The sequence below is a fragment of the Amblyraja radiata genome, chromosome 31 (genome assembly GCF_010909765.2).
Source record: "Amblyraja radiata isolate CabotCenter1 chromosome 31, sAmbRad1.1.pri, whole genome shotgun sequence".
NCBI classification, from domain to species: Eukaryota; Metazoa; Chordata; class Chondrichthyes; order Rajiformes; family Rajidae; genus Amblyraja; species Amblyraja radiata.
In genome coordinates, this window is record NC_045986.1 from 28,548,160 (window position 1) to 28,569,937 (window position 21,778).

At 44.2% G+C, this 21,778-nt stretch overlaps 1 protein-coding gene across 1 annotated transcript; it reads left to right on the forward strand.

The window, feature by feature from the left end:
* The first annotated feature begins 669 nt into the window (after positions 1-669).
* ddi2 (DNA damage inducible 1 homolog 2) lies at positions 670-19,640 on the forward strand. The gene is made up of 10 exons (XM_033048343.1): positions 670-978; positions 7,643-7,781; positions 8,286-8,552; positions 9,074-9,200; positions 10,511-10,638; positions 11,883-12,011; positions 12,447-12,550; positions 13,208-13,397; positions 14,623-14,683; positions 17,105-19,640. The coding sequence occupies exons 1-9, from the start codon at positions 841-843 to the stop codon at positions 14,637-14,639; spliced, it is 1,239 nt and encodes a 412-aa protein (XP_032904234.1). The 5' UTR covers positions 670-840; the 3' UTR covers positions 14,640-14,683; positions 17,105-19,640.
* Positions 19,641-21,778: the final 2,138 nt, after the last annotated feature.

Below are 21,778 nucleotides of genomic sequence, written 5' to 3' on the forward strand. Positions count from 1 at the left end.
TTCCTTCGCTCCATGCAGAGTTGAACAATCATCTCTATAGGAAATAGGCAACATTTCCTTCGCTCCATGCAGAGTTGAACAATCATCACTATAGGAAATAGGCAACGTTTCCTTCGCTCCATGCAGAGTTGAACAATCATCACTATAGGAAATAGGCAACGTTTCCTTCGCTCCATGCAGAGTTGAACAATCATCACTATAGGAAATAGGCAACGTTTCGGGCCGAAACCCTTCTGGGTTTCGGCCCGAAACGTTGCCTATTTCCTTCTCTCCACATAGATGCCCCCTCTGGACTGTCTCCCTCGGATGGTCACGTCACACAGCTTATTTATTTATTTTACTCTTCTTTTACATCGGTTGGAAGCTGCATACTAAATCTTTATTATTATTATTATTATTATTATTATTATTATTATTATTATTATTATTATTATTATTATTATTTATTATTATTATTATTATTATTTTTTTTTTTTATGATGCCCCCACCCGCTGAGTTTCTCCAATCAATCAACCCATCCATCCATCCATCCAGCAGCACCACTTGGCTTCTGCCTGAGTCCCTCATCAAGATGGCGCGTCTTTGTGACACACTGAGACACGTGTGTGGCTGCGGCTGCCGCTTTACGGCAGTGTGGCGGCTGCTTTGCGACGTTTTTGCGACTGAGTTGAGTGAAGCTGCGGCGGGCGGGCCGGGCGGTGCGGACGGAGAAGGCGCCGTGTGTGTGTGTGTGAGGGGAAGGAGGAGGAGGAGGAGGAGGGTTTATTCAGGCGCTGCTGGGGCCGGGATTTGGCTGGGCCCGGGGTGTGTGTGTGAGGGAGTGTCGGTGCCCGCCCGCCATGTTGCTCACCGTGTACTGTGTGCGGCGCGACCTGAGCGAGATCACCTTCACCCTGCAGGTGGACAGCGGCCTCCAGCTCAACACCTTCCGGGCGCTCTGCGAGATGGAGAGCAACATCCCCGCCGCCGAGAGCCAGGTGAGACCAAGTCAGGGGCCTCCACAGGCTGAACATCCAGGATCCAGGCACACTGGTTCATAGCAAAAGGATTTGAGTGTAGGAGCAGGGAGGTTCTATTGCAGTTCAGCCTGAAGAAGGGTTTCGGCCTATTTCCTTCGCTCCATAGATTAGATTAGATTAGATTCCTTTATTGTCATTCAGACCTTTCGGTCCGAACGAAATTATGTTGCCTGCAGTCATACACAGAATCAATAATAACAAAAACATACAATAAACACAAATTAAATATCCACCACAGTGAGTTCACCAAGCACTGTGATGGAGGCAAAGTCTGCTGCACCCGCTGAGTTTCTCCAGCAACAAAACCTTCGATTTCCCAGCATCTGCAGTTCCTTCTTGAACACAGGTTCTACTGCAGTTGTACAGGGCCTTAATAATAATAATGGATGGGATTTATATAGCGCCTTTCTAATACTCAAGGCCTTGGTGAGACCACACCTGGAGTATTGCGTACAGTTTTGGTCGTCTCCTAATCTGAGGAAGGACATTTTTCCCATAGAGGGAGTACAGAGAAGGCTCTCCAGACTGATTCCTGGGATGTCAGGACTTTCATATGAAGAAAGACAGGATAGACTCGGTTTGTACTCGCTAGAATTTAGAAGATTGAGGAGATCTTATAGAAACTTACAAAATTCTTAAGGGGTTGGACAGGCTAGATGCAGGAAGATTGTTCCCGATGTTGGGGAAGTCCAGAACAAGGGGTCACAGTTTAAGGATAAGGGGGAAATCTTTTAGGACCGAGATGAGGAAAACATTTTTCACGCAGAGAGTGGTGAATCTCTGGAATTCTCTGCCAGAGAAGGTAGTTGAGGACAGTTCATTGGCTATATTTAAGAGGGAATTAGATGTGGCCCTTGTGGCTAAAGGGATCAGGGGGTATGGAGAGAAGGCAGGTACAGGATACTGAATTGGATGATCAGCCATGATCATATTGAATGGCGGTGCAGGCTCGAAGGGCTAAATGGCCTACTCCTGCACCTATTTTCTATGTTTCTATGATCCAGGCACACTGGTTCATAAATTACAGGAGTAGAATTGGGCCATTCGGTCCATTGAGTCTATCCCCCCCTCGTTCAATCATGGCTGTTCTATCTTCCCCTCTCAAGCCCTTCTCCCCATAAACCATGACACCCGTACTAATCATGTGTGTATATATTTATATCATGGTATATGGACACACTTATCTGTTTAATAGTAAATGCCTACTATGTTCTGTGTGCTGAAGCAAAGCAAGAATTTCATTGTCCTATACAGGGACACATGACAATAAACTCACTTGAACTTGAACCTATCAATCTCCGCCTTCAAAATACCCAATGACTTGTCCTCCACAGCCATCTGTCGCAATGAATTCCACAGATTTACCACCCTATTTCTGCCTTAAAAATATCCATTGACTTGATCGGTGGCGCAGCAGTAGATTTGCTGCCTTACAGCGCCAGAGTCATGGGCACGATCCTCACAACGTGTGCCGGTTTCCTCCCACACTCCAAAGACGTACAGGTTTGTAGGTTAATTGGCTTTGATAAAATAGTACGTTGCCCCTTGTGTGTGTACGATAGTGTAAGTGTGCGGGGATCGGCGCGGACTCGGTGGGTTGAAGGGCCTGCTTCCGCGCTATATCTAAACTAAACTAAAACTTCCATATCGAGCCAATTCCTTTTCTCCATAGATGCTGCCTCACCCACTGAGTTTCTCCAGCATTTTATGTCTACCTTTGATTTTACCAGCATCTGCAATTCTTTCTGAACTCAGCTCCATAATACAGATTCAGAGTTATGAACTGGAGTATAAACTTCGATTCCAGTTATGCTTCAGCTAATGTGTGTGTGTGTGTGTGTAGCCCTATGGGCTGTGTATGGATAGCCACTGATAGATAAACACAAATATACCTCCCCTAGATAGTATTTATACAGGAAATAACCTTATTATTTAAAACCATGTGAACACAAATCTTATAAGCATACACAAATAGAGTATATAGCAAAACACAAAATGCAGGAGGAACGGAGCGGCTCATGGAGCATCTGACGAGGGAATAGACGGCCGGTGTTTTGGGCAGGGACCCTTCTTCAGAATGGTATGCATTGGATTGAGTTTTGTTGAGGTTGCATGGTTTGTTAATGAACTATAGTTCTTCAGTTTTGTTAAGATATTATACTTCTTTAGATATATAGTATATGTATCTGAGTGCAGACAGCATACCTGATACGTAAACTCTGTATGTAGTTATAAATGCACCTACATTCATGAATGCATATGCACAACCTCGTGTGTGTATATATATATATATATATATATATATATATATTTGCAGCAGTGCTATAGATACAACAACCTTCCTATTCCTGGCTGTAGTATTCGGCTACATTTCTCTTCTACCGCTCTTTCCTTCCAACAACTTGCAATAGAAACCATCTGCAGCTACAAACTGAGATATAACTGCAGCTGTCTCTACACATCAACCTTGGCACAATTTAAATCAAGTAAATGAAAGAAGACCAGTTTGACTCTTAATTGACCTGAGGTTTTGGCCTACTAATCAGCTTGCACATGAAATAGGAGCAGGAGGAAGTAAACTACTCTGCCATTCAGTACGATCATGGCTGATCAGACCTTGATCTCAGCTCTACTTTCCTCCTTCATGATAATCCCTGATTCCGCTACAGTTAAAAAAATCTATCACTGCCTTGAATACGTTAAATTACTCTGTCTTCACATCCCTGGGACAAAGAATTCCAAAAGATCGTAATCTTCTAACAGAAGAAATTCAAACACCATTTCTTATACCACTAATTGGGCAGTCTTACATTTGAAACTATGCCTCCTAGTACTAGATTTTCCCACAAGGGGAAATGTCCCTTCAACATCTACCCCGTAAAAACCCAATTAACATTGTAATTTTTTTTAAATCACAGCTACCATTAAAAAATCTGTGGCACACGCTATTCAGGCAAATCATACCATAAATACCAGTCTGAAGAAGGGTTTCGGCCCGAAACGTCGCCTATTTCCTTCGCTCCATAGATGCTGCTGCACCCGCTGAGTTTCTCCAGCAATTTTGTGTACCATAAATACTGGCTAGTTTAATGGCAGGCAGCATTTGTGGAACAAAGAATTAAGAAAAGTGAAAGTACAAACAGATTTTAGGCTGTGGTAAAGATTTTAGGCTGTGATGAAGAGAACAATGGGAATCTCTGTAACTGAGTGGATAACAAGAGAGTCTAAACAAGGCAAGAAAGTGCAGCTGGTGCAGTCTGAACAAGGATCCTGATCTGAAGAGTCTGAAGCAGGGTCTTGACCCAAAACGTTGCCTATTTCCTTCCCCCCATAGAAGCTGCCTCACCCGCAGAGTTTCTCCAGCATTTTTGTCTACCTTCGATTTTGCAGCATCTGCAGTTCCTTCTTAAACATCCTGATCTGAAACGTTGTCTGCAATTTCGCTAAATGGAAATTGCCAGAACTCCTGAGTTTGTCCAGCAAATTGTGTTCTAATGGGAATAGTGGCAGAACTGGATGAGAGTGGGTGGTTAAAACTTGCTGGTAATCCATCAGGACGAGATGTAAATAGAAAGGGTCAGTTGTATAATGCTAGAATTGCTGTTTACTTAAAATTGTAAACATTTCCTTGAAAGTAACCCACCTCATCTCAGGAATCAACCTTAACAAAACTGTCTCCAATACATTTATATTCCTGCTTAAATAGAGAGTCCAGAACTTTATCTAGTTCTTCATGCATGGCCTCATTAACATCCTTAGCAACACAGTACAGTTTTAGCAGAAGCTCACTTTTATACTCAGTCCCCTTGCATTAAAGATCAACATTCTGTTCCTAGGTACTTGCTCTACCAGAATGCTAAATAAATGTCTTACGAACACGGATACCCAGAACACTATGTACAGCAACATTCTTCAGTGTCCGTTTAAACAATATTCTGCATTTCTAACCTTCACATCATAGCGAATACCAAACTTTTGCACTCATTTAACATATCTGTATCTTTCTGCAGAGGTAATGTGTCTTCCATGAACGAGCCTAACCAATTGTCTCTGTATCCTTGTATCAAAATATTCACGGAGTGAGTCCTGGCAGATGTGAAATTGGTAGGAACGTCCAGCTCACTGTTGCAAACTAATGGGAGTCAACCATTCAGGACAGATAAGAAGACATTTTACACTTAAGAGGTGATGAACCTAATGGAACTGACTCCAATGCATCTCTATTCCTCCTTACATCTGGAAGGCCACACTGTATTCATCAAAATGAATATGTGCAAGAACGTGATGCTGAATGAACAGATTGGCCATGGTCTTATTGAATGGCAGAGCAGGCTGAGGGGCTGACTGACCTGCAGGTCTTCCCCTGGGTCATGAATGCCTGACTGGTGGATACCCTGTACATGGGAGACATGGGGATGGGTTTGCCGGCTGCTGCAGGCTGCAGGCATCACCTGCTGGTTAAGAATCTCCGATCTTGGTCCCCTACCTTACTCCAACCCACGCTCAAACTGTTAAACTGGTGGAAATCCTTACCTGGCCCTACGTACTAATCAGCTTCCTGCCCTGTAACACGTCACTTTCTGAAACGCAGTGCCACCTCTAGTCCTGCCACTCATCTCCGTTAGATGGTAAGCTCTCACAGGTATCCTCCCTCCCATCCGCTGCTGACTGTCAGTCTCACTGCAGCCTCCCATTCAATCCATGTCACAGTCTCCTGTTCACTGGGATGTCATCCTCCCCACACCATGCAGTCACTGTGTGTGTTGCACTGTATGTAATGCCTGTGATTGACTTAGAATACTGTCTAATTACAAACTTGGTAATTAAAGTTATCATTTTCCCTTTATCGGAGTTTGTGAGCATATTCAAAATTAATATTTAAAAACCCAGTCTGGAAATTTGAACCCATCACAATGAAGATATGAGACCGGTTGCGTCCATTAATATTTCTTCGACCAAGTAAGTCATTCTTTATTCATGGAGAGCATGTAATTAAGTAACCTACATTGTATAATTGGTGCAAGATTTCAGTTCATTAACAACTATTTTGTTTAATGAATGATATCATAGATATTGGAATTGAGAAACTGTTACAGTTTCTACTTCAAAGTATTCAGATTGTTGCTTTGGTGCATTGAGCCTTTTTCCTCTCCGCTCCATATTCCCTCCACAAAGACCAGCCTGTGATCTTGAAAAAAATGCAGAATGTAGGTCGTCAATCCTGCCAAAAATGTGCAGTTCAGCCGACAACGCATCTGTCAATAGTCGGCTGCTGAACTCCATTGTGCTTTAGTTGAATTGTGGAGGAATGTTCAGAACCTGAATTGATTATTGAAAGCACGGCCTTGCTTTGAAGAAATGATAGTCCTACCCATGATGTTTTTAAATCATGTGGCCACTGTCACGGAGACCCTTAGATGGTGAAATCAACCCAATCAAAGTGAATGTTCTTTAAGAAGGAACTGCAGATGCTGGAAAAGCGAAGGTAGACAAAAGTGCTGGAGAAACTCAGCGGGTGCAGCAGCATCTATGGAGAGAAGGAAATAGGCAATGTTTCGGGCCGAAATGTTGCCTACTTCCTTCGCTCCATAGATGGTGCTGCATCCGCTGAGTTTCTCCAGCACTTTTGGCTACCAAAGTGAATGTTCATTTGACAAGAGTATAATTTAGACAACCCCCCCTTGCTTGTATCCACCTATCACTTGCCTGGCTTTGTCCCGCGCCCACCTCTTTTTAAGCTTTGATTCCCCCCACCCCCCCAACTACAATCAGTTTGAAGAATGGTCCCAACCCAAAATGTTGCCTGTTATAAGGAATAGGAATAGAATTAGACCATTCAGCCCATCAAGTCTACTCTGCCATTCAATCATGGCTGATCTATCTCCCCCTCCTAACCCCATTCTCCCCATAACCTCTGTCACCCGTACTAATCAAGAATCTATCTATCTCTACCGTAAAAATATCCACTGATTTACCTCTACAGGCTTCTGTGGCAACAAATTCCACAGATTCACCGCCCTCTGACCATCATTCCCTCCACAGATGTTGCTTAACCTGTACTTTGTGTTTTGCTCAAGATTCCTTTATCTGCATTGATTGTGTTATCATTTTGACACATTGGGGAGGGCACAATCTATCTCTTTGATTCATGTTGAAGCAAGGAGAAGAGGGAAATCATTAAAATTCCAAAAAAATATTTTCTTTGAATTTCCAAAAAAAAATTGCAGATTTCTTTTTATCTCCTACATTCTCACTGGTCAAGAAATTGACACTATGGTGGAGATGAGACTTTGTCTGACTGAAGAGTCTGCCAATGGTAGAATCACCAAACATTAGTTTAATTTAGTGCAGATATACAGCACGCAGACCTGGCCCTTCGGCCCATCAAGTCCGCGCTGAGCAGTGATACCTGCACATTAACACCATCCTACACACTAGAGTCAATTTACAATCTTACTAAGCCAAGTAACCTACAAACGTGTATGTCTTTAGACTGTGGGGGGGAAACTGAAGATCTCTGAGAAAACCCACGCAGGTCACAGGGAGAACGTAAAAATTCTATACAGACGATACCTGTAGTGCTGAGTGTTAGTGTTAAATCCGAGTGTTGTTTCTGTTTCAGATAATCTTTGCAGAGAGGCCGTTAACAGATGATCATAAGACACTGAAAGCGTACGGACTCAAAGATGGCGATGTAGTGGTGTTGCGACAGTTGGACAGAGATCCAGTGCAGTCTAATGTACCACTTCCAGGTGTATCAGGTGAGAGATCCTATAGGAACATAGGATCACTAGTAACTTTGCCTATCAATTCATTGCCCTTCTCAGACCTTGTATTTACTACTTCGAATCCCCCCCCCCCCCCCTCCCACTCCATCCCAACAAAATACAATAGGTAGACAAAAATGCTGGAGAAACTCAGCGGGTGCAGCAGCATCTATGGAGCGAAGGAAATAGGCAACGTTTTGTCTACCTATTGTATTTTGTCAATTAATCATAATAAATGGTGGGTTCATTGCCATGTGACAGCAACCAGAGGATGAAGATGCCCATGGGGAAATCTAGCTTTTAGTTGGAGCCTATCGTATATTACTTTACAACATGTTTGTGCTCACAATCTTTTGTTATTACTGTTCAAGAGGTGTACGTGGCTCCTCAGCTTTGATTAATATGCTATCTTTCAGTGCAGTGAATAAACACAGTCAAGATTCACACATGGTTTTTATCCAGTTTAATCTAAATGCTTCTCTCTCCTTTCTCCATTAGGACTTCCTAGGATTGACTTCAGTGGTATCTCGGTGCCTCGATCACTGGCGCCCGGGAATCCAGTGCCAACTCCTAGATCACAGGCGCCCCAACCACTGCCAACTCCCAGCACCTCTGCAGCTTCTGCTCCCGCTGTGCCACCTCCACACAGTCTGGAAAATAACCCAGCGTTACTCCGGGACATGCTTCTGGCCAATCCACATGAGCTTTCGCTGTTGAAGGAAAGGAACCCTCCATTAGCAGAGGCACTTCTTAGTGGAGATGTTGGTGAATATGGAAATTCTGTCTTGTTATCTGTGGTGTTCGCCCTTCTGTGTTTGTGTGACTTCTATTCAATTTTTTTAATTGTCTTCCTCACTCTGTTCTTGGCATTGTCTCTTCGTAGTCGAAACAGGCCATTTGGCCCAATGAGTCCATGCCGGTCATCACGCATCTATCTGCCCGTACTAATCCTGCAAAAATCCCATTCTATTCTCCCCACATTTCCATAAAGATTCCCCCAGATTTGCCATTCACACAAGTAGCAAATTCTAATAGCCAATTAACCTACCAAACTGCACAACGTTGGGTTGTGGGACCAAACCAGAGCACTCGAGGGAGCCCATGTAAACTCCGCGAAGACACCAGGGGTCAAGGCAGCAGCAGTTCTCCCATTTGCCCAGATGTATTGAACCCTAAATAAAACAGTGCTGAAATAGATCCTCTTTGCTCCACAGTTCATGTATAAAATACAGCGTTTCAGTGGCTAAGCAATAGTTTTCAGTTTGGTTTGTCTCTCCTCTCCGTAGATAAGTTTACCAAGGTTCTTCGAGAGCAGCAGCAGGAGCGTGCACGTCGGGAGCAGGAGAGGATCCGACTTCTGAATGCCGACCCCTTTGACCTGGAGGCACAGGCCAAAATTGAGGAAGACATCCGGTACTTTGCAATATAGCTCTTGAGTTTTCCTGCTTCGCACTCCTGGTATTTCACTGTATATAGCAGAACAAGACATTTTGGTCTGACAATAGACAAATAGGTGCAGGAGTAGGCCATTCGGCCCTTCGAGCCAGCACCGCTATTCAATGTGATCATGGCTGATCATCCACAATCAGTATCCCGTTCCTGCCTTCTCCCCATATCCCCTGACTCCACTATTTTGAAGAGCCCTATCTAGCTCTCTTGAAAGCATCCAGAGAACCTGCCTCCACCGCCCTCTGAGGCGGTGGAGGAATCAAAGGAGAAGTTGTTGAGGGTGAGGACCAGCTCCGCTGGGCGGAGTAGAGTGGTAGTAGAGGGAAATTGGAACGTTCTGCAGTTGAGGAAGAAACAGAGGGCTTTAAGGCCTTCCTGGTGGGGGATGGAGGTAAAGAGTGACTGAACGTCCATCGTAAAGATGGAGTGGGGGCTCGGAAAGCGGAAGTCATTAAGGGAGACGAAGGGCTGGTGACCTTTTTTTACCCAAGCAGTCTTTCCAGGTGAGGCAGAGGTTCACCTGCACCTCCTCCAACCTCATCTATTGCATCAGCTGCTCTAGGTGTCAGCTGCTCTACATCGGTGAGACCAAGCGTAGGCTTGGCGATCACTTCGCCCAACACCTCCGCTCGGTTCGCACTCACCAACCTGATCTCCCGGTGGCTCAGCACTTCATCTCCCCCTCCCATTCCGAATCCGACCTTTCTGTCCTGAGCCTCTTCCATGGCCAGAGTGAGTCCCACCGCAAATTGGAGGAGCAGCACCTCATATTTCGCTGGGGCAGTTTACACCTCAGCGGAATGAACATTGACCTCCAATTTCATGTAGTTTTCTCCCTCCTTCCTCCTTGCTTTCTCCCTCCTTCCCCTCCCCAGCTCTCCCACAGCCTACTGTCTCCACCTCTTCCTTTCTACTCACCCCCCCCCCCCCCACCTCCACATCAGTCTGAAGAAGGGTCTCGACCCGAAACGTCACTTATTCCTTCGCTCCATAAATGCTGCCTCACCCGCTGAGCTTCTCCAGCATTTTTGTCTACCTTCGAAGGGCATGTGAGGTATCTTGAACATAGGTCGGGAGAAATTGGACCAGGCGGGGATAGGATGGAGTTAAGGCTCGTGGAAATCATTTCCGTGGGACAGGTCGGTTTCTATGCTGTGTGACTCTATATAGTAATTGATCTCAGCAGATGTTCTCGGCTAGTAAATTCTGCTTGAGGAGCGACTGGATTTGGCTTGTGGCTGGAGTATTGGCTTAATGCTGGCTTTGTATTGTAGACAGCAGAACATCGAGGAGAACATGACAATTGCAATGGAAGAATCGCCAGAGAGCTTTGGTCAGGTGGTAATGCTCTACATCAATTGCAAGGTTAATGGGAATCCAGTCAAAGCATTTGTAGATTCAGGTGAGTTCACTTGTAAAGTTGCTTGTAAATGTCTGAGCCGTCTGTCACAATGAATGTCATCCTGTTAAACTCTGTTAATCTGGCATGCTTGAGGTACTGGACCGTCAGATTTTCCAGTCTAGTGGACGTGATTGTATTAATACTCCAAATGTTTTTCTAAGTCACTTTATTTTTAGATGTTACACTTTAGAATAATACATTTTCCAGTGAAGTGAGAAAGTTTAAAGATAGCGCAAGGAAACTAGGCCCAGGTAAGTTTCAAAGGAGCATGGGAAACAGAACCAGGTGAGACAAAAGTGCTGGAGAAACTCAGCGGGTGCAGCAGCATCTATGGAGCGAAGGAAATAGGCAATGTTTCGGGCCGAAACCCTTCTTCAGACCAGGTGAATTGGGACCTGGCGTGTCAAACAGTGCGTAGCCCATTGAGTGAAAGGGCGTGTAGGAATCAGTGTTCAGTGAGCCAACTTTCAATCTGTCAAGATTGCTATAGTTTTTCCCGTAATTATTAAATGCTTCGTGATAGTCCACCTTAACAGATGGGAGGAGCAAGTTGATAAGGTAATGAAATTGTAAAATACATAATTGAATAACAGAAATTGTATGAAATCTTTTCATCTGACAACACCTTAGTTCAAAGGTAGACAAAAATGCTGGAGAAACTCAGCGGGTGAGGCAGGATCTATGGAGCGAAGGAATAGGTGACGTTTCGGGTCGAGACCCGAAACGTCGCCTATTCCTTCGCTCCATAGATGCTGCCTCACCCGCTGAGTTTCTCCAGCATTTTTGTCTACCTTCGATTATTCCAGCATCTGCAGTTCTTTCTGAAACACTTTAGTTCAAAGTTAGTCAATTCTTTCTCTCCCATATACATATAGACATCCTCTAAACGGTCCATTAAAAGTCGAAGATAGACGCAAAAAGCTGGAATAACTCAGTGGGCCAGACAGCATCTCTGGAGAAAAGGAGTAGGTAATGTTTCAGATCGAGACCCTTCTTCAGAGTCCACTTGATTCTTTGTCCTGATATTCTCAATATAGACATTAATACATGATTAGTATTTATTATTACAAAGCACAGCTATGCAATTGAAAATCTGTTCACCATCACTAATCTCCAGGCAAGACATTGGAATGGTTGAATTACGCTTAGAGGGTGGGGACGATTCCTCATTCTTTTTGCTTAGATGTCTGATAACAGAATTGCGAGCCAGATGTGTTAATGAATGTATTTTATCACTAACACAGGGGCACAGATGACAATCATGAGTCAGGCGTGCGCTGAGAGGTGCAACATTATGCGCTTGGTTGATAGGCGGTGGGCGGGGATCGCGAAAGGTGTTGGAACACAAAAAATCATTGGCAGAGTCCACCTGGGTGAGTAGTTATAACGTGATAATTACGAGAATTATTCAAGTTGACAGCAGAAGTGTGGTGGTACAGCAGTAGAGCACCACGCCAGAGACCTGGGTTCGATCCTGACTACGGGTGCTGTCTGTACGGAGTTTTATTGTTCTCCCTGTGACGGCATGGGGTTTTTCCTGCTACCCTCCAAAGACATACAGGTTTGTTGGTTAATTGGCTTTGGTAAAAATTGTAAATTGTTCCTAGCGTGCAAGATAGTGTTGGTGTACGGGGGTGTACGCTGGGTGGCATGGACTCGGTGGGCAAAAAGTCTGAACCAACAAGTCATATACCTAGGCAACAATACTGTGGGCATGGAATGGGAATAGAGATGATAAATTGTGTCAGGCTGTGTTTAGCTTTCAGTTCAGCCTCTTTATTTGATGTAGTGTATATTGTATTGTACAGCCCAGATTCAGATTGAAGGCGACTTTCTCCCTTGCTCCTTCTCTCTACTGGAAGATCAGCCGATGGATATGTTGCTTGGACTGGACATGCTCAAAAGGCATCAGGTAAGAGGCAAGTAACATTTCCAAGTCACAGAGATAAATTCTCTAAGAGAGGAGGTTATGCAGGTGGGGTTTGGGAAATGGCAGGTAGAATGGCACGACTGTTCCGCGACTATAATTCCACGACTTTTACTCGACAAGGCACATTTGCACAATTGTACAACTGGAACTTGCATTTACAGAGCACATCAAGCATCACAAGGCTCTGCACGGGAGTCTTTATTGAACATATTTTCTTAAAATTCACTGGGACCAATTACCCGTGCTGATCTTATACTCCTGTGTACTGACAGCATTTTATTGCACAACGAGATAAACTAATTGTGAAGGGAGAGAAGGAAAGGGTGACGTTTCGAGTCGAGGCCCTTCTTCGGACTTCGAAGAAGGGTCTCGACCCGAAACATCACTATCTTTGGTGTATATAAAAGTGCTGGAGAAACTCAGCGGGTGCAGCACCCGCTGAGTTTCTCCAGCACTTTTGTCTACCTTCGATTTTCCAGCATCTGCAGTTCCTTCTTCAACACTATCTTTGGTGTAAACCAGCTCCTGCAGTTCCTACCTAAACTAATTCTGAAGATCTTTCTATTGGCTCTTTGGAACAACGAGTTGAATTGACATTGTTTTAAATTCTGCTCTCTCTCCCTTTCTGCTCCGTGGCAGTGTTCCATCGACCTGAAGCGTAACGTGCTGGTCATTGGCACCACAGGAACAGAGACACGCTTCTTATCTGAAGCAGAACTGCCAGACTGTGCCCGGATGGCATACGGCACGCCACGAGATGATCTTCAGCCCGAAGAACTAGCGGATCAGGAGCTGGCTGAGGCCCTGCACAGATCAGCAGAGGAATCCGGTAACTTTCAAAAGCCCGCTTTATAATCGATACCATTGTGCACAAAATAATTTAATATTTGCAAGCCGCTGAAATGCATATATAGTTAATTTGCAGTAGATGTTTGATATAATGGACTCTGGGTGATGTTCTGGTCTCTTGAGTCTCATCATTTTCAGTAACAGGAACATAAGCAGAGAATATTATTTTATGCTTTGGCGCATCGCACGCACGCGCACACACACACACACACACACACTGTGATGTTTGTGTAGGAAGGAACTGCAGATGCTCGTTTACACCGATGATGGACACAAAATGCTGGAGTAACTTAGCGGGACAGGCTGCATCTCTGGAGAGAAGGAATGGGTGAATGGGAAAAGTCACCCATTCCTGCTCTCCAGAGATATTCCATGTCCCTCTGAGTTATTCCAGCATTTTGTGTCTATCTTCTGTGTAATGTTTGTGTTTCTCCACCTTCGTATACATTGCTTGGACGCAATCCTATGGCAGCTGGCAACTTCCAGATTGTTTCAGAGATACAGCAAGGAAACGGGCCTTTAGCCCACTGAGTCCTTACTGACCATCAATCTCACATTTACACCAGTTCTATGTTATCTCACCTTCGCATCGGGCTCCCTACACAATAGGGACAATTTACACAAACCTACAAAACCCACAACACGTCTTTGGATATGACAGAAAGCCCACGTGAGAACATGCAAACTCCACACAGACAGCACCTGAGGTCTGAGAAATGGCAGGTGTATGTCTGAGACCAACCAAATTTGGGATTAGAACAGAGCCCAACCCTGCTCTCACTTGACATCTATATGCATGACAGGGCTGGGGATACCAGACAGTGGTCAAGAGCAGAATTCTTGTTAATTAAATCACCTTGGACTTCTTCCCACTTCTGTGCTATCTGGCTCCATGCATAGATTCAGGTAGAACATTAAGCCATTCTACAGTTATATCCACTTACATTCACATTATCTACTAGGGGAAAGGTGAGACAGTTTCTTGTACAATTTTTTTGATCAGTCCAGCCGCCTTGCCAACTCCTTAATCTGAGACTACCAATGGCTAATATTATATTGTGTATTAATGTCAAGATGTGTTTGCGCGGAATATTAATCTGTTTGATATCTGCGGTGATTTGTAATTCTATATGCATGTTGCATGCCTCATTTGACTAATGGAGTTTGCTGTTGTGGTGTGGTTTTGCTTTTCTGTATCCTAACAGGACGCCAACGTCACTGATGCATGTTGCACTTTTGCTGCCCTTGAAGATGATTACAGTCCAGGTACTTAATATTCTGTCACTTTTGACTAATGTACGAGCGCAGTATAACATTTAAATATTCACATCGGGTAGGATGGTTCAGTTGCCTGATAACAGTAACTGCACCATGTTTCCGCAACTAGACAGCTGTCCTGAACTACCATCTAGATTCAAGAGAGTTTATTGTCATGTGTCCCAGATAGGGTCACTACCTCAATAGTGACCCCCAAACTGCCTTAGATTGGACGTTACTGGCTCTATCATGCACTAAATGTTATCCCCTTTATCATGTATCTGTACACTGGATGGCTCGATTGTAATCATGTATTGTCTTTCTGCTGACTAGTTAAAACATTTAAAAAACATTTTGTGCTAAAAGGAGGGGGAGGGGGGGGGTGGGGGGGTTACTTTCACAGTGACACTTCCCTTTTATTTTCAGTGAAAGATGAACTACTGCGGGTAGCTGCTCATGTAATGTAAATATCATACAAATTAAAGAACTGCCAGCTTTGTTTCTCTTTAGAGATACAGGGTGGAAACAGGCCCTTCGGCCCACCAAGTCCGTGCTGGCCAGCGATCCCCTCACACTAACACAATCCTACACACACTGGCGACAATTTACAATTTTACCAAGAGAATTAGCCTACGGACCTGTACGTCTTTGAGGTATGGGTGGAAACCGGAGCACCCGGGGGAAACCCACGCAGGTCACTGGGAGAACGTACAATTGCTATATAGTCAGCATCTGTAGTCAGGATTGAACCCAGGTCTCTGGCGTTGTAAGGCAACAACTTTACTGCTGCACCACCGTGCCACCCTTTCTCATAAATGGGGTTTTGTCATCCAGAATTGTAGAATTATCTATCATTTACATTAATATAAGGACCTTTTTAATTTACGATGGAAAGTATTTGGCTGGTGAGATTCCACATTGCTCTTCCCAGTGGCAGTGGGATTGTAGTTTATTCTCCACCAATATTTCCAGCATCAGCTGTGGCCGAGAGCATTAGGGAGGCATGAAATACAGCTGCCTGGTAATATATCTGCATAAACATTTCAATATTTTACCCTTTCTAATTGAATAGGGCTATTCCTTATCAACAAATTAATTTGGTTTTCCTACAAGCATCCCAGCTAACTCTACAGTTGTCCGAGAATCGTAGCATAGAAGGAGGTCCTTCCACTGTTCAGGGTGGAGGTGCTTGTCAGCTATATGTGGCCATAATTTCACTTTGTAAAATGCTTTTGAACTTTCTTGTTACTTTCTCCTGATCAATGGGGAGGGAGTCCATGTTGTTATTTTTGAGGTAGACAAAAGTGCTGGAGAAACTCAGCGGGTGCAGCAGCATCTATGGAGCGAAGGAAATAGGCAACGTTTCGGACCGAAACCCTTCTTCAGACTGATGTAGGGTTTGGGGGGGGGGGAGAAGAAAGGAAAAAGGAAGAGGAGGAGCCCGAGGGCTGAGGGAGAGCTGAGAAGGGGAGGAGACAGCAAGGGCTACCGGAAATTGGAGAATTCAATGTTTATGCCGCTAGGGTGCAGACTGATTGAAAGATACAGCTTGGAAACAGGCCCTTTGGCCCACCAAGTCCACGAGAACCATTGATCACTCTTTCACATTAGTTATGTTATCCCGCTCTCTCATCTCGGGGCAATTTACAGAGGCCATTTAAATCCGCGTGCCATTGGGATGTGAGAGGAAGCTGGAGCACCAGGAGGAAATCCAGTTATGTGTTAGGAGTGATTAGAAGGAACTGCAGATGCTGGAAAATCGAAGGTAGACAAAAGTGCTGGAGAAACTCAGCGGCATCAATGGTGCAAAGGAAATAGGCACGTTGGAAATAGGCAACGTTTGGGCCGAAACCCGGAAGGGTTTCGGCCCGAAACGTTGCCTATTTCCTTCGCTCCATAGATGCTGCTGCACCCGCTGAGTTTCTCCAGCACTTTTGTCTACCAGTGATTAGAACTGAACTGCTCTTCATTGAAAGGATTACACTGAGATTTACCCAAGGGAATTAAAATGTGATCCATAAAATTGGGCATTGATATTACCAAACCAGCACCAAATATATAATGAAGGGAAACATCAGCTGAGCAAGAAATAACATTGAGAAATTTGGTTATATAGTGATTTGGAATAAGGTGAGATTCACCACACAGAGAGTGGTGAATCTCTGGAACTCTCTGCCACAGAAGGTAGTTGAGGCCAGTTCATTGGCTATATTTAAGAGGGAGTTAGATGTGGCCCTTGTGGCTAAAGGGATCAGGGGTTATGGAGAGAAGGCGGGTACGGGATACTGAGTTGGATGATCAGCCATGATCATATTGAATGGCGGTGCAGGCTCGAAGGGCCGAAGGGCCTACTCCTGCACCTATGTATCAATGTATCTAAGGTGAATACATGGCTGTAATTCTGAGTTCCACTTTCTGTTTTTGTTTCAGGAACAGAAAACGGCAAAACTACCTCATTGGAGAGTCCTTCATTACCAGCACCTCATCATCTTCATCATCCTCTTCCTGATACGAGAAGTGACCTATCTCAAGTCCCCCGACCCCAATATCACTTGGACCATTCTCTTTCTGCCCCCGCTAACCTTCCCTCACAAAGCCAGAACAAACTTGAATTTTCAGATGTAAAAAGCTTTCATGACCCAGAGTGCATGGAAACAGAGGCGGAATACCCGAAACCTTCACGGTCATCGGATAATCTGTTGACTTCTCTGTCTCCGGATAGTCTGTCTGCTAATTCTCAGTCCTCACTAGGAGGAAAGCACACGCCGCAATATGAAAATGTTCACAGCAGCCCACAACACACTCTGAAACATCCAAGTTCGGATACTGGCAATGAATTTCTGCCAAAGCGCATATTAACTGACCCGTGTTCATACAAGTATGATATGCAGGAAGAGCATACTCTTCAAAATTTAAGACCTCAAACTCAACTGGAAAACCTAAACCAAGAAAGAATGGATCTGGAGGAGCCACTATTAAGAAACGTTGGCGGGTTTTCTCAAACTGCACAATCAAATACTGCTTCTGTGTTTGATGCAGTTGGAGAAGACACATCAGCCCAAGAACCCTCTACTGATGGTCCCCAGTACATTGAAGTGCAACCACACCGTGTAACTGGAGAGGAAATCCATGATTCAGAGGCTGTCAATGAACCCACTGAGATAGATCTCAGGATAGATGAAAATGATCCAAGTAGTACAAAGGAAACTGAGGTCGGTAAAAAATTATCAAATGATCCTTTAATTGGGAACGCTGAAACCTGTGATCCTGGAATAATGAGCGTTGCAGAAAAACATGGAGAAGATCTTGGATATGCGACGTCAACAAAGTCGCACACCAACAGGCACGGGGAAAATTTCCTTATTTCAGAAAAGGAATTTAAGGAAAATTGTTTTAGTCCAAACTCCTGCACACCTCAGGTGGATGGACCTGTTGAGTTTACAAATGGCGACATGGGAGAGAAGTCTGAAGCTCTTCTTGTTGCTGAGAAAAAGCAAGAGGAGACGCGTTTGTTTACTGAGATTGAAACGTCTTCCGAGCAGCAGGGTGCGACTTGGGAATGTGATCGGCTTGATTCACACCAATCTCCGGTGGCCACTTTATTTGAATTGCATCGTGAGTTGGTCTCTTGTCGGGACACTCCATTGAAGTTGTCAGCCAAATTAGAGGACAATAATCAGTCAGTCACGACAAATCAGGAGGAAAGTGTTCAACTAATGCAAGTCTCTAAAGAATGTTCGGAGATCGATGCCTTGAGTGAGGTATGTATTAATGCAGTGCCGGCAGCCGAAACGGAAAACGAACCCATGTTAACTGCTGATTCTGAGACGTCTTCAGTAAGAGACAATGTAGAGTATTCTAATCAGTTTACAACAGAACTGCCCATCTGTGGGTCACATGATGAATCTGAGGAAATTCTGATAGCAAAAACAAATGACGTGGATGGCGGCTGTATTTTTGTGTCAAAAAATCTAACTAATGAAATGGATGTTTCCCCCACTGACAAATTGATGGAGACCCGAGAACTATCATTACAGAGCCTAGCGCATACATCTGACACTGCTGTGGGTAAAAGTAGTCCCATCTCTCAAAGTACTGAGATGCATTTGACGTCACACAATGAAGGTTGTGGTCCAGAGATTGCAGCTGATTCAATGATGTGTGCAGGGACTGTGGAGGCCAGCGCGATCCAGCCTGACGGACGTTCTCTGGATAGTCCAGTAGAACGGCATCCTTCAGATTTACCAAACCTGAGTTTCCCAGCAGCGAACATTGAACGAATAAGAACATCAGGGTTTACTCGGCAGGAAGCAGTGGAAGCTCTTGACCGCTGTCATGGAAACACAGATCTGGCACTTCTGGTGCTTCTGGCAAAAGGAATCGTGGTTCCGACATGAAGGAGTTCAATGTGCAACGGTTGCGCAATAACGAGCTGGAACTGTTCAGACACATGGGTCGTCAAATGGGTGCATCTTTAATTGAAGCAAAGGAAGTTTAATCAGAGTCACTTTTTTTAGTATTGGAATAACCAGTTTTAACAGCTGAATCTCATCATCTCCAACAAACCTGTTTTAGGTTATAGCAGCATTTTCTGTGCCATTCTGGGTTCATTTAACCCACTCCAGCATATCCACAGGTATCCATAACCCAAACAACGCCTAATATTTAAATATTGTACCTAACGCTACTTAGAATTGCAAATGCCTACAGTTTTTTTTTAACTGAATGTCTTCAAAGATGGAACAGCAAGATAAAGGAGGGAAGTTTTGCGTTGAAATCCTTGGGAAGATGATTTACTTGTGTGCAGAGTATTCATGGTGGAATCATGTTAGACTTTAAAATCCGTGCAAGGTCAGGAATTGTCTACATTGGATTTATAGGTTTGGGTGTTTGATTTGATTAAAGGGAGAAATAGAAAATTCCTATCATGTTTCCTCCATTAAAGTTTATGTACTTCACCCTCTTAGTACAGAGTTTTTTAGAATTATTTTACTCTTTTATAGCCTTTGTCAAATGAGTCAGCAACACCACCTTCGCTGGGCAATGGTCTTGTGAAAATGAGGCACATTCAGTATTCGCAGTTGGCTAAAGTTGTTTTATGAAGATATTCTGATTTTTTTTTTTTGGTTAAACGCCACGAGGGATGTTGCTGTAATCTTCAATGGCTGCTTATTGCAACCTCTGATCTCTTTTTTTTCCTTTTTTTAACCAAATAAATAAAAATTATTGCCAACAAAATATTGGTTTGTATTTGCTGAAGGTTGAACTTAACGAAGGCTGGAAACTTGAACTGTTCCTGTTTCTTGCCTCTGAAAGCTAAAATGCCAGTAGTGGTAGTTAAAGTGTGGACTAGCCTTTGGAAAAGACCATGATCCCAGGCTGGGCCTGGAAATGCCTGAGATCAATCAGATGGCCTCTGTCAAATTTTCTTTTCAAATATCATTAAAACGAACGGATTTATCATTTGGATTCTTCACTTTTCACCTTCTACAAGCTGAAGAAGGGTCCCGATCCAAAACGTCTCCTATCCATGTCCTATAGAGATGCTGCCTGACCTGCTGAGTCTAGTTTAGTTTAGAGATACAGCGTGGAAACAGGCCCTTCAGCCCACTGAGTCTGCATCGACCAACGATCCCCGCACACTAACACTATCCTACGCACACTAGGGACAATTTTACATTCATACCAAGCCGATTAATCTACAAACCTGTACATGTGGGAGGAAACGGAAGATGTCAGAGAAAACCCATGCAGGTCACGGGGAGAACGTAGGGGCAAGCACCCGTAGTCAGGACCAAATCCAGGTCTCTGACACTAAGGCAACTTACACAAGGCAGCCTAATGTTGCACCACCGAGCGGTTACGTCAGCACTTTGTGTTTCTTTGGCTGAGCTTATTAATAGGTTACACGTATTGGTGATGTTAGAGTTATCCAGCGCAGAAACAAGCCCTTTGGCCCAACTCACCCATGTTGACCAAGGTGTCTATCGAAGCAAGTCCCATTTGCTTGCATGTGGCCCATAACCTTTACTATCCATGTACCTGACTTAATGCTTTTATACGGTTCTCATATGAGAAGCATAAAGCTGTTGATTTCAGTTCCTTGACTGAGATCTCTAATGGCCCAATAGGTATACAACCATATTTTTTATTTTTAAAATGAAAATGAATCTTTTGGGAAGATAGACGCAAAGTGCTGGAGTAACTCAGCGGGACAGGCAGCATCTCTGGAGAAAAAGGATGGGTAACATTTTGGGTAGGAACCCTTCTTCAGACTGAAAATAGAGCGGAAGAAATTGGAGGTGGGAAAAGGCGAGAACAAATTAGGACCAGCAACAGATGACTATGGGAGGGTGGAGCCCACAATGGCCCATTGTTGGCTGGGGAAGAGGTGATAACGAAGGGATGCGAACAGTGGAACTAGTAGGACGAATGGGGTGGAGAGGGAGAATGAATGAATGAATAAGTTTATTGGCCAAGTATTCACATACAAGGAATTTGCCTTGGTGCTCCGCCCGCAAGTGACAAGTAATTTCAAGTTTGATTTCAAGTAATGCAGAGATTACTTGAAATTAGAGAAATCAATATTTATACCGCTGGGTTGTAAACTGCGCATGCGCAATATGAGGTGCTGTTCCTCCAGGATTTGGGACCTAGGCTTCACTGGCAAGGACAGCACTTATGGCCCATGCCTAATTACCTTTGAGAGGGCAATGTTGAGCCACCACCTTGCTATCCTGGGTAGCAGTTTCTAGGATGTAGACCTAGCATTGAAGGATGGTCAATATACTTCCAAATCAAACCTGTGTGACATGGAGGAGAACCGGCAGTGGGGATGTTCCCATTGTATCTGTTCCCTTGTCCTCCTCGATAGCAGAGGACACAGGTTTGGGATTTGTTATCGGAGTCCCCAGAAGAGTTACTGCGTATCATTTCATAGTTTAGTTTATTGTCACGGGTACCGAGCTTATAATGAAAAGCTTTTGTTTGTGTGTGCTGGTGGTGGAAGGGTTAATGTTTAGGGTGCTTGATGGGATGCCCGGCATGTGGGTTGCTTTGTCCTGGATGGTGTGGAGCTTCTTGAGAATTGGATCTACACACATT

Coding starts and splice junctions, on each gene's coding strand:
- ddi2 (XM_033048343.1), top strand. CDS start 841: ATGTTGCTCACCGTGTACTGTGTGCGGCGCGACCTGAGCGAGATCACC. Junction 9,201..10,510: donor AAAATTGAGGAAGACATCCG/GTACTTTGCAAT, acceptor TTTGTATTGTAG/ACAGCAGAACATCGAGGAGA. Junction 12,551..13,207: donor ACATGCTCAAAAGGCATCAG/GTAAGAGGCAAG, acceptor GCTCCGTGGCAG/TGTTCCATCGACCTGAAGCG.